The sequence below is a fragment of the Anopheles aquasalis genome, chromosome 2 (assembly GCF_943734665.1).
Source record: "Anopheles aquasalis chromosome 2, idAnoAquaMG_Q_19, whole genome shotgun sequence".
NCBI lineage: Eukaryota > Metazoa > Arthropoda > Insecta > Diptera > Culicidae > Anopheles > Anopheles aquasalis.
Window position 1 is genome coordinate 31,045,001 of NC_064877.1, and position 12,472 is coordinate 31,057,472.

The window sequence follows — 12,472 nt, forward strand, 5'->3', positions numbered from 1 at the left end:
CAGTTCTGTGGAACCGAAAAAACGAAGAAGGAAAGGAAGCGAATCCTCTCAAAACAAAGTGCAACAAACGAGGGTGTCCCAGCCTTTGAGAGCATAACGAGCCAACGCACCGTTGTTTGCACCGAAGAAGAAGTAGTGCAGGCCCGATTAGAGACGCTTTGTTAGAGTGTGTATGCTTGCCATCCTTTTTCCCTGCCAATCCGCTTTTTTCCCGATATTTTACCGATCGTTTTCGCTCGCTCGCTCGCTTGCCTGCTCTGCGCTGTCGCTTGTTGGCAACATTATGAAGCCGGAAAGCATTAGTGCCACTGCAGTCTGTGTGTGTGGCTGTCGGTGACATGATTTTTTGCACCATCCTCCCATCCTCGGCACATTTGCACAGGAATATTTTCCGCTCGATTGGCACGTGGATTCCTTCCGGCTGAGCTCTCGGGCTAACGCTAAGCTGCACAAACACTATCCGTCTATCCGTCTTGGCGCTGTAGCATCGACTTTGCATCGGTGTTCATGTTGCGGTTAAAGGAGCCCGGTTCGGTAACAATGGGCAACGGGAGAACGGGAAGAACATGCCTGCTGCTGCTGCTGCTGCTGCGACTGCAAGACGATCGTGGTGTCTCGTGCGGTGGCAAGACGGATCAGGACAATAAACTCTCCGTTTGTGACGGTACGACTGGTAGCGGTGGGAGTTCGGTAGGTGGGACAACATAAATCAAGCGCACACCTCTATCCCCTATCCCAATACCACCTCCCTCCCTCAGCACCATTCAATTGTGGCGTGCGAATCGTGTCGATATTGTTCTTCCTCTGCCAACGTCCGAACACAAACAAACGCAATTTAAATACACTCTCTCCCAAGGATTGCTGGCGAGCGTTATGAGCTTTCGCAGGTCCAGGTAAGGCGGTAGATGAAACGGGGGGGGGGGGGGGGGGGGGGAGTCACTTGCTCTCACCGGGAAATTGTGTTGCTGCAGAAACTGTGCAGCGGTGTGCAGCCCGGAGGAAGGTAATCATGTTCGATGTTCCCACTCGAACAAAGGACAAAAATGGTTTCCGAAAATGATAAACAATTGCTACCTCCAGGAACTGGGTGTGAGATGAATAGTGAAAGACGGAGACGCCTGGCATGGCAAGCTGCTCTCTCTCTAGTGCCACTCTCTGCCAGCACCATTTCCTAAACGCATGTCTAAACGTGTCCTCCATCATTGTCTCTCCAGTTGGCCGGGCGCTGTCACGACTGGAGTGACTCAATCGCAATATTAGTACCGTGTCCGGTATTCAAGGAGAAGGGAAATCGAAACAATCCCTCCGCTCTGAGGATGGTCTGAGGATGGACTTCCGACAATGGATTCGGTGTGCTGCCGTTGTGAAGAGGATGCACGCCTTTCCGCCCTTTTGTGGCAGGAAGTGGATACGGGGCCAAACGTTCGACTGGCTATGGCCGGTGCGTTCCCATTACCGATACAATAGACTCCAATCATTTCACCTTTCTCTGAGGACGTTTGCTGTTGCACACTTCGGACACTACGGGAAGTGGCTGCAAAGTGTGGAGTGTCGGATGGTCAGCTAGACGCGTTTAGGGCACCAGATTGATCTGTATGTGTGCCCGTAGTGTGTGGTGTGCAGTGTGTGAAAATGAAAATTCACTTATTTCGCTACCTGCCTGCCTGCCTGCCACTCGCTGCCACTATTCCGTTCCCATCGCTGGAGTGCTACTTACCTCCAAGGCAAATCCGGCCCGTATCGTCCGCCCGGTATCCTTCGGCGCAGCCACAGACCTGCTGGCGAGTGTCGCAAACGTAGGCATGCTGTCGGCAGTCCTGGGGCACCCGGCAGTACTCGTTCAGCTCTGGGAAGCCAGTGCCAGCCAGCAGCAAAAGTCGCCAAACCCCGGACCGGAAAGGGAAGTCAGGATTCCGGACGTCGTGTCGTTGTGCCGACGAAGTGTGTGCGTGTCATTGGAGAAGAATTGTAGATGAAGAAAGAAGAAATGAAGTATCGTGTGCGAAAACCGAATGGCGTAAGTCAGCCATTTGCTTTTCTCCAGGAAAGATTGTCTTCTCGATGGACCACCAATTGGTGCACCTTGCCCACCCGGCTTTCGTCCATTAAATCACGCCATTTTCCTCGGAGTCTTTGCCTTTTTTTGTGTGTTTTGTTTTGATTTGCGAGCCAAAATGGCAGAACAGAGGAACTCGGGTGCTTCGGAGTTGGGCGGACGGCAATTACCGAGCGACTGACCAAGCGACGGTACTCCGGACTTGCCCGGATTGCTCTGGAAGCGAATAAATTAATTATTCGCCAAGATGAGAGACGTCCGTTGCTTCCGTTGGCCAATGGTGCGCAGATAGCAGTTTGCCAAACCATTTTCGATTAATCTTGAAGTGCTCTCGGAGTGGCAGTGAGCGATGATTGAATTGTATGTGTGTCTCTCTCTCTGTATGTGTCCGCGACCTCCAACGGTGCTCCAAGATTGACCTGACAAACACACCGGTGGGGTCGTGGGTTGCGGGAGGAACGGCAACACATACATATTTAAACGAGTCGAATGGAAAACACTTTCAAAGTATTTTCTTGTTTCCGCCCGTTTTTCCAAGGGTTTTTTTTCGTCATTCTGTCAAACGGAAACACAAATCACGAGCGAGCTCCATTTTGGGTGCGAACTGTCCTGGGTGGAACTATTCAGAAGGGAGGAGGAATGGTCGCTGCATAATGAGATCGTAGCAGAACAGAGAGACACTGCTCGGTGGGAAGATGGTCTCGTTCTACGGGGATGCAATTCTGTACTGACAAGAACGGGGGAGTCCAATGGAAACCATTTGACAAGAGTGCCCACGACCATAGTGGATGATGTATTATGTATGAGTGTGTTCGATAGCTGCTCGCACCGACAACGACTACTATCGGCCCCGGGCACAGCTGCAGCAGTGTCTTTGTCAATTGGAAATGAGTCAATTAACTTGGTGCAAGGATTGCACTTAGCAATCTGTCTCGTAGGTCAAGCAATCAAACAAAATCGAGCATTTTGTAAGGATTCTAATGAGGATACATTGAAAAGTGCCTCTTTAAACTTAGCAGTTAGTGATGCTTGTTGCTTTAGATAATATTTTGTGACATTTAAAACAAGTATTTTAGGTTGAATTTAATAGCCATCTCGTGGATTTTAGAGGCAATTTTAGAATATTATGTCTAAAATCTAAGATACATACAATTTCAACTGACGATAAAACAGCTGTTAGAAATCAATGGAACAGCGTACAGCATTCAATGTGTCTCAACGCTTAATGGGCATCAATTAATATATAAAAAAAGGAACATGATCATTTCAAAAAAAGTCAGAAAACTTGTTTGGATAATCTAAGAAAAATTGTAAAAGATACACCGACCTGAGCATTCGTTCTTCATAAATGATTTAGTTCGATACCAAACTTTAAAGCGTTAAAACGTTGATTTTCGAAAACGTTGATTTTCAAAGTCGATGTCCGGGGGAAATATCATAACTATCCGAGCGACTCTTTCAAAAGAAACAATCTTACACAATGAGGCGCATTTTTTACATTTTTTCACTAGAAATTTACGTTTTTAAGCACAATAAAAACCATTAAACAATCAAACTTGCACGTCTTGATTTCAAAATAACTCCTTCGGTGTTATTTTGAGAAACTTTTTTATGACATGAAAAAATATTCCCTTTTTTAGTCTACGATGACACACACATGAATTTGGCAGGGCGCTGCCAAATATATTTTTTTTCTAGGAATGCTTCTTCAATCCTTCTTCATCCGAAAATACGCTATGATTTATAAGGTTATTGTGCACAATTCGTGTAAAAAAATATGTTTGTTCGGTTTCTGTTAATCTAAATTATGTCGCTAATATTCATTGGCTATCTGAAAACTGAAACTACCTTTCAGTGAGATGCATAGAGAGTACCGTTATGAATTTCGTGGCAAATCGAAAGTTAGTACATGATACAGTAGCTTAATAAGCGAAGCTACGTACTTTGGAGTTTTTGTTTCTGAACACTTTAAATATTTTTTTTCCAAAAGTTGACGCAGTAACTGGCGTAAACTCTGGCCCATTGCTGATCTATTTTAGCTAAGCTGTTGCTGAGTGACTGCTATTAATGTATTTCTTAATTTGTTTTTAAAACGACAGAACTACTCTTTTTCGTTTGTTGTATTTCAAGATTACCCATTGCATTGAATTGAATCGAATTGGCAAATCTGGATTTGGTTTGTGAATAAGAGCGATTATTATAAAGAACGCAAAAATATGGCAAGAGTTTGATCCAAATTAACACAATCCTTCCCCTCCAAGGGATAATAAGTTCCACAGAAATGATCTGCTACAACACCATGTTATCTGCAGCAGCATGTAACTTGCTCTGAAAATCCCCTCCACCCCTCCTCTAAAAAGCGATCTTTTAGTGGCGAGAAAAACGACACGGAACGAACATGAACCGCATATGCCTTCCATATGGTCGCGCACGGTGACACTGTCGCCAACATTACGAACAGCTGCTTCCAGCACATCGCATTCGCAGCTCTGCAAGCTCTTGAACGTTCTCTCGATTACTTTTTTCTTTCCTCCCTGGAAACCATTTGCTGGCACCGGCAGCCCGCTACACCCACTAACTAACGTTACACTCTATCCGCCCTAATGAGTCGCGGCAAGGTACAGAGCAACGAGGGCAGTGCGAGGGAAGGTAACGCCGTTCCTCACGTACCCAGGGACGTTGCACGTGCGGTGCATCGACCACCGGCGATGCGGCGCAGCAGCGAAACCACTTCCGAAATCACGTTCCACCGTGATGCGTTTTCACGAAGCATGCTGTGTGTTTGGGTGTGCCGAGGGGTGGCACTGGGTCCCCTCCTTACCTCCTGGCATCGTTGCACCATCCTCCGTGTATTTGCCACTTCGGTTGAGCGATCTCGATCCGGCACCGGATGTAGGTGGTGTCTGTATCAGTGGCGAAGCGAGTGTGAGGCGCTCCTCCACTGTCCCGGCCAATCCGGACCCCGCGCCGGTCTCATTGGCGGCCACCGGAGTCACCGGAGCCACCGGTGGTTGTGGTGGCAGGGAGGGAGGATCAGCTGGTGCCACCACGGCCACCACGGCAATGCAGCATTGAAACAGTACCACAAAATGCACGCAGCATACTAAATCACCAAAGATCATTGCCAGAATTTTAAACAACCTCGGTGGCTGGATGCACACGCGTGGGCTGAACCCCCCGAACCGGATGCCGTTACTTGTGTCCGTGACTTCCACGGGCGTTCCGAGAGAGCCGAGGAGCCAAGACGGAAGTCGTTTGGTTCAGTCGTTTGATGCTGTAATTACACACTATCTTAACGCGCCTTTCCTCCTACCGACGCCCCCCCCGGGGTGGTCCACGTCGCGCACGGTCGAGAGAATTATAACGTCACTGGCACCGTCGAAACGGAATGGAGCTCCCGCCTTTATCCTGTGGTGAAAACAAAGGAGGAAAACACGCGAGAAAAACACCGGAAGTGGTGTTGCTCTGCGCGCTGCGTTCTGTCAGAAGTGTTTTCACTTTAATGCGCTGCTCATCGTTGCCTCCTCGTTCGTTGAGACTAATTAGGTGAGGTGATCGTGGTTTTGGTGTTGCTTTTCTTAGTAGGCGACGGCACTGCACGGCGCGACATCTAGTGTCGATTGAGCGACCTTGAGTGACTTCTAATGTCCTCTCCCCCTGTGTCGCTAACTCTTGAGACCTCAGTTTCGGTTCACGACGTTCCCAAACGGCCACGGGGACCCTCTTCTGCTCTGCTATTCTGACAAGTGACGTGACTGAACGACGGCTACTGACTGAGCTGGATTGACTGGATTCGGTTCGGAGAGTTCGTAGTTCTCCTCCGGTTAGCGCTTTCCGCCGACGTCACTCAGCCTCGACTAATCGCTAACTGCTGCTAACCTGCACGCACTTGCACGGTTTCAGCCCTCCCACCCCCTCCCCCTGGGGGCCTAACCTGATCCATTTTGTGATCCACCGGAAAACTGGACTGCTATCTCCTGTCTCCGGACCCAATACAGCCATTGGACTTCGATTCCTGGCTTGTATCGTATGCCGGGAGTACGGTTTAACCTTGAAGCGTTCATAAGGGACCACATCCGTTAGCGGCCATCTTCGGGCAAGGCTCGAGAGGCAACCAGTCAACCAGTCAATAGGAGTCCGCCCTTGGGGCCACCGGTAAAATGACTGGAAAATTCCACATCACGCCATGATGGACGCCTTCGTTTTTTTTTTTTGGAGGTTATTTTCAGACACTGTCACAGACGCCTCAGTTCTCACGTCCTTGACTTCCGTGGTGGATGGACCGGCGGCACCCTGGGCCTGCATCAACACTCGTCGTGTTTCGTGCCCGACTGCTTGTTCACTTGACTTCCGTCGTTTTACCTCGTGCCCAGGGTTGGTAGAAAGTAATTAACTTTTCTACGTAATGAACCCGTCTACAGCGCACGTAACGGAGTCTTCGGAAGTATGTCGGAACGTGCGGCAGCAGAAAAGTGGAAAGAAGAAAGCAGAAAAACAGGAAGAATGGAACACGCTTCCGTTCCTATTGTGCCAAGCGGCCACAGACACACATGCACGCACGGAGCTCATCCTGTTTGCTCATTGTGCTGACTAATGTTAGTTACGCGCGCGCCCCCCACTCAATCCGGCCATTTGTGGTACACCAGCATAATCCGCTTGACAACCATTCCTGGCTGGGGCGGGGGGGGGGGGGGAATGTGCGGCCAAAAACCTTGCCTCGCGATCATTGCCGGGTTGATGTTCCTTTTCGGTGGTAGTAGGCTTTGCATTAAAAAAAAACGAATTCGAACAAAAACCGATTATATGCAGCATTCCAAACCCCCCCGACCTTCGCTGTGGCGCGTTGGCCTTTTTTCCGCTGGTGGTGGTGGTTGTGGTGGTGGGTGGTTGGCCCATTTTTCACCTCCTCAACACGCTAGACTTGTCCTGAACCGATGATGGTTCCAAGCATGCTGCACACAATGCTTCAACACCAGTAGTCTGTATTAATGCGATTATTTGCAGACAAACAATGCTTGTGGGGCCTGTGTTTGTCTGTGTCCGTGTGTATGTGTGCCGTGAGTGGCTTTTGTGGACAAATAGGGGAATCATGTTTTACAGTGTCAGGTCACACACGCGCTGGCCGTTAATCGGTTTCATAAGCGATGGCAGAGCGATGTGCAGCTGCGAGCAAGGGGGTGTGCGGTAGAGCGTTGCCCTTGCGGTTTACAGTGGATTTGTGTGGCAGTTTATTAGATTATGCTGGCATGCCAATTACCTAAATCCCTTCCCGGGCTTATCATTACATCGATGAAAGGTGCTCCGAAGGTCCCGTATCGGTGGCCCGCAGAGAAAGGGAAGGGACCACCGGCACACCGACAACTGGCAATCGACATCCGGGTTTAGCAAGTGTTTAAACAAATGAGAATTATAATGCGTCGAAGCACTAGCGGTTGATACATCATTGTTTTAAGCGTTCACAGTGACCTGATGCAATACAATGTGGCTAAGTGGGAGATTAGTCATTGAGCTTGAACAGTTTTACGGTAAAAAATTGATATTTTATTGCAAACCTATTCAGCCACTCGTCCAACCATCACTGTTTGCATTCGATGGTGATGGCTTGCTTTTGGTCAGAATTTGGTGCGCTTTTGTTTTTGTAGCAATGAAATTAGTTACACTGCGACCATGGTTTGTGAACCTGCATTCCATACATTATTCATATGAGTAGTAGTAGTAGTAGGTTAGGTTCTAGAATAACATATTGAAAAATATAAAAAAAAACCTATAATTAAGGGGGGGCTTCGGCATTTAATTTTGTTTGATGACACGCATTTGTAACAATTTTCGCTGAATGCTGATCCTTTCAAGAACATTGTGCAATTTTTTTGAATCAATCGAAGCAAAACTGACAAAGTTATGGATTTTTGAAAATCCGCGTTTCATACGCATTCCCAAAACCAACGTTTTCAAAGTCGGTGTCCATCGTAAAACTACTGGACCGATCGTTTCGAAATTTTTAACACAATATTTGTACACTCTTTGCCAGCTAGTCCCGTCGAGATTTTATGAAAATTGTTGATACTTTTTTTTTAACAAATCATTAAAAACAGTGTTTTTAGGCAAAATGACAAAAAGCATCGCTTTTTCAACTTCAAAAATTTGCCAAAAATCTAAAAATAGGAAATTCCTCAAAAATTTGAAGGGGCTACCTGGACGAACTTATAATCTTCCGAACGAGTATCGATTTGTATTTTTCTGGCGACGCAACTACAATGGGCACCGGAAAAAGTATCTTATCGAAGACTCGACTGCCTATGTCTGGTTTAGAGCTTTACCAGGTGTAACACCTTAAATATGTTTAAACATAAATTAGTCATTGACATAAATTAGTGTATATCATAAGAGATAGCATACAACAACATACTTTTTTCGATGCGTAATCATGTCTAGTTTTGTGCCTGAAAAAGAGCTTTCGCGGGTAGCCCAACTTTTTTGCCTTCTTTTGGAGAACTCGGCGACAGAATAGCCATTTGAACCAACAACGTGTTTGAGCATGAGTTGCAGTTTCGTTTGGATGAGGATCATATGTAATCGTTAAAAATACTTACCCAGTAGTTAGGAATTACTCAACCACCCATTTCAAAAAGCTTAAGTTCCATGAAAAGATTCTTACAGGGATATGATAAATGGATAAATGGTTTTCTATTTGCTAGATAATTTTCTATCATTCTATTTTTGCTATCATTACTTTTCTCGTTAAACAATATGAAGTAAATGCTAAGTAAATCATCGTTTCCATTAGCACCTGCCATCACTTGGGAGAAGGATATACGGTTTAGTGATTTTCAGAAATAATCATGAAATGGAATGACCACATAAGCACATTTTTTAAATTGCATATTAAAAATAGTCCCTAAAATGGTCAAATCATCGAAACAAACATCATTTTTTTATTTTTGATTAACAATTACGAGCTCGCAATTCCTCGTTACCAGGAAATACGAAACCCGAACGATCTAGTTCCAGTACTGCATTCCTAGTGAGGCCCGATGCCATAAGGGCCACCACGGTACCGAGTGCTTATTAGCTTCCAATCAGCATACCACTGGAGGAAGGCACGAAGCGGGTACCCGGGTGACCGGACCACAAGTTATGCCATTTAATCGGATAAAATGGCGATGCAAATATCGATGCATCCATAGTTAAACCTATTTAAATTATTGATTTCAATTGATTCCTGCGTTGACGAAAACATACGCCGACCGCTTTCAATGAGTGCCGGTGCACGGTGCACGGTGCACGGTGCGCGGATTGCAAAACGGAAAAAGGGAAAGGGGGTGCACCGTGGAACCGTGGCCGAGTGGTTAAGCCGAGTGAAATAATTATTATCGGTGAAATCAACGGGCTGCAAACAATCGCACATCGCGCACCCAGTCCCGTGGTCGACGTGGAATGAAGCGTCCAGCGTCCTGGAAAGAGCGCCCTGGCCTGTGGGTAATGTCAGCACACCACACGATACCGGAACACCGAGCATACCGTCCCTTCCGGCCATTTGTTGCTCCTGCTCGTTGCGTCTGCCTCATGATGCTTCGCGCCGCTAGCCACTCGTGGGCCATCGGCATTCCTCCCACAGCATCCTTTCCGGTCAGCTGGCGGACTGCATTTTTGGCCCACCGGGAACCACGACCTCAAAGCACCCGACACGCCCGATTCAGTGGCCGGGAATGTTCATCTAATTATGATTTGATTTTCAAATGAATTCAGCGTCCGGCCTCACGTATCAGAGGCGCTGCGGATGTTGAATAAAAGCGAAACAGACATGGTTGTGGGTGCTGCTGGAACAGGATGCCATCGAACCGCCAACATCCTGGCAGGCTTGGGTGGCCGGTTCGGCTTTTTGAATGACAGCCCCGCGGGAGAGGTGGTCGAAGAGGGGCCTTACGGAGTGTATTATGTAAATGTATGAGTTAAGCCCACCCAGCGTGAGCCCAGTGGATCAGGGAGGTTGATACTCGATCGAAACCATTGATCGATTGTGACGATGGTCGGGGCTACCGGGTTTTCGGGGGGGCTGCCATTAGCATTCGAGCATTTGTGCAACATTAAAGTGTCACCGGGAGGCTTTGCAGAAGCCAGGCCCAACACATGTGACCTAGTGACACCCGTGGCCAGGAATGTGGGGATTCAAATGATCATTATCTGGCTTTTACTGTCGGTGCAATGAGCCACTAGGTTACGTGAATCGAGAAACAATTGTTTTCCACCAATCAATTCCTATACAATCTACGCCATTTCGAATGCCTGAAGATGCTCCAGTCATGGTCCTGGCTTAGAGAAGGATTATAGAAGTGTGATCGTACTGAACCGGCCCAACAACATTCGAATTACTTTCTTTGCTTGGCAGGATTCGTGCAAAAAAGACTAATTCCATCCTATTGTCTTGATCATTATGCTTCGAGAGGACGAACAGCAGTTCATATCTGTCGATATCTTCATGTGAAACGATATTTGTTCCTCAAGGACCTGCTGCTGCCAGACCACTGCCCTTAAATCCACCACCGGCTGCTGCTGCTGCTGCTACGTGACTAGGCGCTGATGCGCATCATGAATCAAATTAACATTTCAATCCAATCAGAGAAGAATCCCTGGTCGGTCAGGTGAGGTGGCTACTAATTAAAGAATAGCCCTTTGGGTTAAACTGCCATGCCCAGCCGTGGCGGAGAGGGATGCTTTTGCGTTTTATAAATGCGGCCTCGTTTCCGCATTTCAATATGCAATTTCCGTTCACAGCCTGACAAACGGGTGCTGAATCCATTTGAAAAGCATAGTTTTTCTTCGGAAACCGATGTTATTTAATACTGGTACGTTGCTTATCAGTGTCTTATTCCGCATCATCATTCCTTTTTCATTATTTGTTTCTTTTTATTCCATACACCAAACTCTAGGGTTTTGTTCTAACAATTCTAGTTTTGCAAAATAAGTTGGGTCATTCCAGTTTGCACAAGAGGGCCACTCACGTTTGGTTAGGCCAGCAGCCGGCTGGGCCCCACGATGGCACCGCAAATGGACACGTGCCACACGGGGTCCGTTTCACATTCACAGGGAGCAAGATTAAAATCTCATAATTTTAAGACTCTGTTTGCATGCTTGAGTGATTCGGGTAATGAGTTTTTCGAGCGCCGAAATGCAATTAGTTTTAATTCTTCTTTCATCTTCCCGAAACCATGCGCTCGCTCACGTTGGTTCTGAGCACCCTCCCTTCGGTGCCGGATGTGCTCTGCTCGCTTCCTTTTCCTTTTTCCTCTTCCTTTGGCCACTAAGAACTAGGAGCTGCATTGGTGGCGTACCTGTGCGCACCATATGATACGGGTTTCGGGAACAACATAAACGACGAGCGTTTTTTTGGTGACATTTTCCGAACACGAACTTTTTTTTCACGTTCTCATTCTGTCGCCAATGAGTTTTATTTGGTGGTAGGTTTAGATGGCCAGAAAAGTACGTTCGCTGATGATTTGAATGTGTTTCTAATTAATTAAAAGCCCAATTCGTTGTAGATGGTAATAAGAGGCACAAATGTGAAAAGTAGCTTTGCAAAACGCTTTAACATTATTTACATTAGAGCTACACGACTTATGCATGTATATCCCATTTAAAGTACATTTTTAATCTGAATATTAAACATATTCTTCACACTTTATGCTTGAAAAGTACCTCTAGCGTTCTTTTCTGCTAGATGAGGTCGTGTACTGTCTGATGGCATCAGCGTCCAGATGAAAACCAAACACCTTAGATTGGAATTGGATCTTTCGTATCGATGTACATCCACTGCAGTGTGCTGTGGTTCCACAGATTAATGGAACTCTGGCCATCCAAAATATGGTTCGTGGTAGCATCACCGTTCCATGGTCTTCCGATCTGAATGCATTCCCCGAACCTTCGTTAGCTGATTAGAATTTCGTGAACCCCCGGATGCTGCTGCTGCTATTGCTGTAATGCACACATGCATGCAGATGCCCATGAATCTCGATAATTCGACACCAAAGTTCGTTTGTTTTGCTTGCTCTTTGCACAGTTCACCGGCATCGGGGTACTACCAAGTAGCAAATCTCAAAATTGATTTCAGATTACGGTCCCATCCTATATTGGGAAGCCAGTATGCGAAGGGTTTTCCCGGAGATTGAAAATTCAATTTCACTCTCATGCTGCAACGGTAAGCTCTTTGAGCGTATTACACGGGTTTTGAGGTAGAGGAAAAGAGAGGACTGCTATGTGTTTGGTGGTTTTTGGCAACTCTGGCTATAACAATGAGGTTGAATGGATTAACCCAACACGTGAAAAGAAGAAGAAGAAAAAACAGAATTCTTGCATAGCACTATCCAACTTCATCATGTTGCAAATTTATTTAAGAAAAAGTCGAAGCATCCTTTGACCAAC

At 46.6% G+C, this 12,472-nt stretch overlaps 1 protein-coding gene across 2 annotated transcripts in view; it reads right to left on the reverse strand.

Annotated features, from left to right (window-relative positions):
- Positions 1 to 5,767, reverse strand: part of LOC126569672 (uncharacterized) — a 7,217-nt gene extending 1,450 nt beyond the window's left edge. The window contains exons 1-2 of one of the 2 annotated variants that reach the window (XM_050226926.1): positions 4,878 to 5,767; positions 1,718 to 1,846 (exon numbers count right to left, since the gene is read on the reverse strand). In XM_050226926.1, the coding sequence (XP_050082883.1) occupies positions 1,718 to 1,846; positions 4,878 to 5,178 (430 nt within the window). In that variant the 5' untranslated portion in view covers positions 5,179 to 5,767. The remainder of the gene's footprint in view (positions 1 to 1,717; positions 1,847 to 4,877) is intronic. The other variant, XM_050226927.1, reaches the window with a different exon arrangement.
- Positions 5,768 to 12,472: the final 6,705 nt, after the last annotated feature.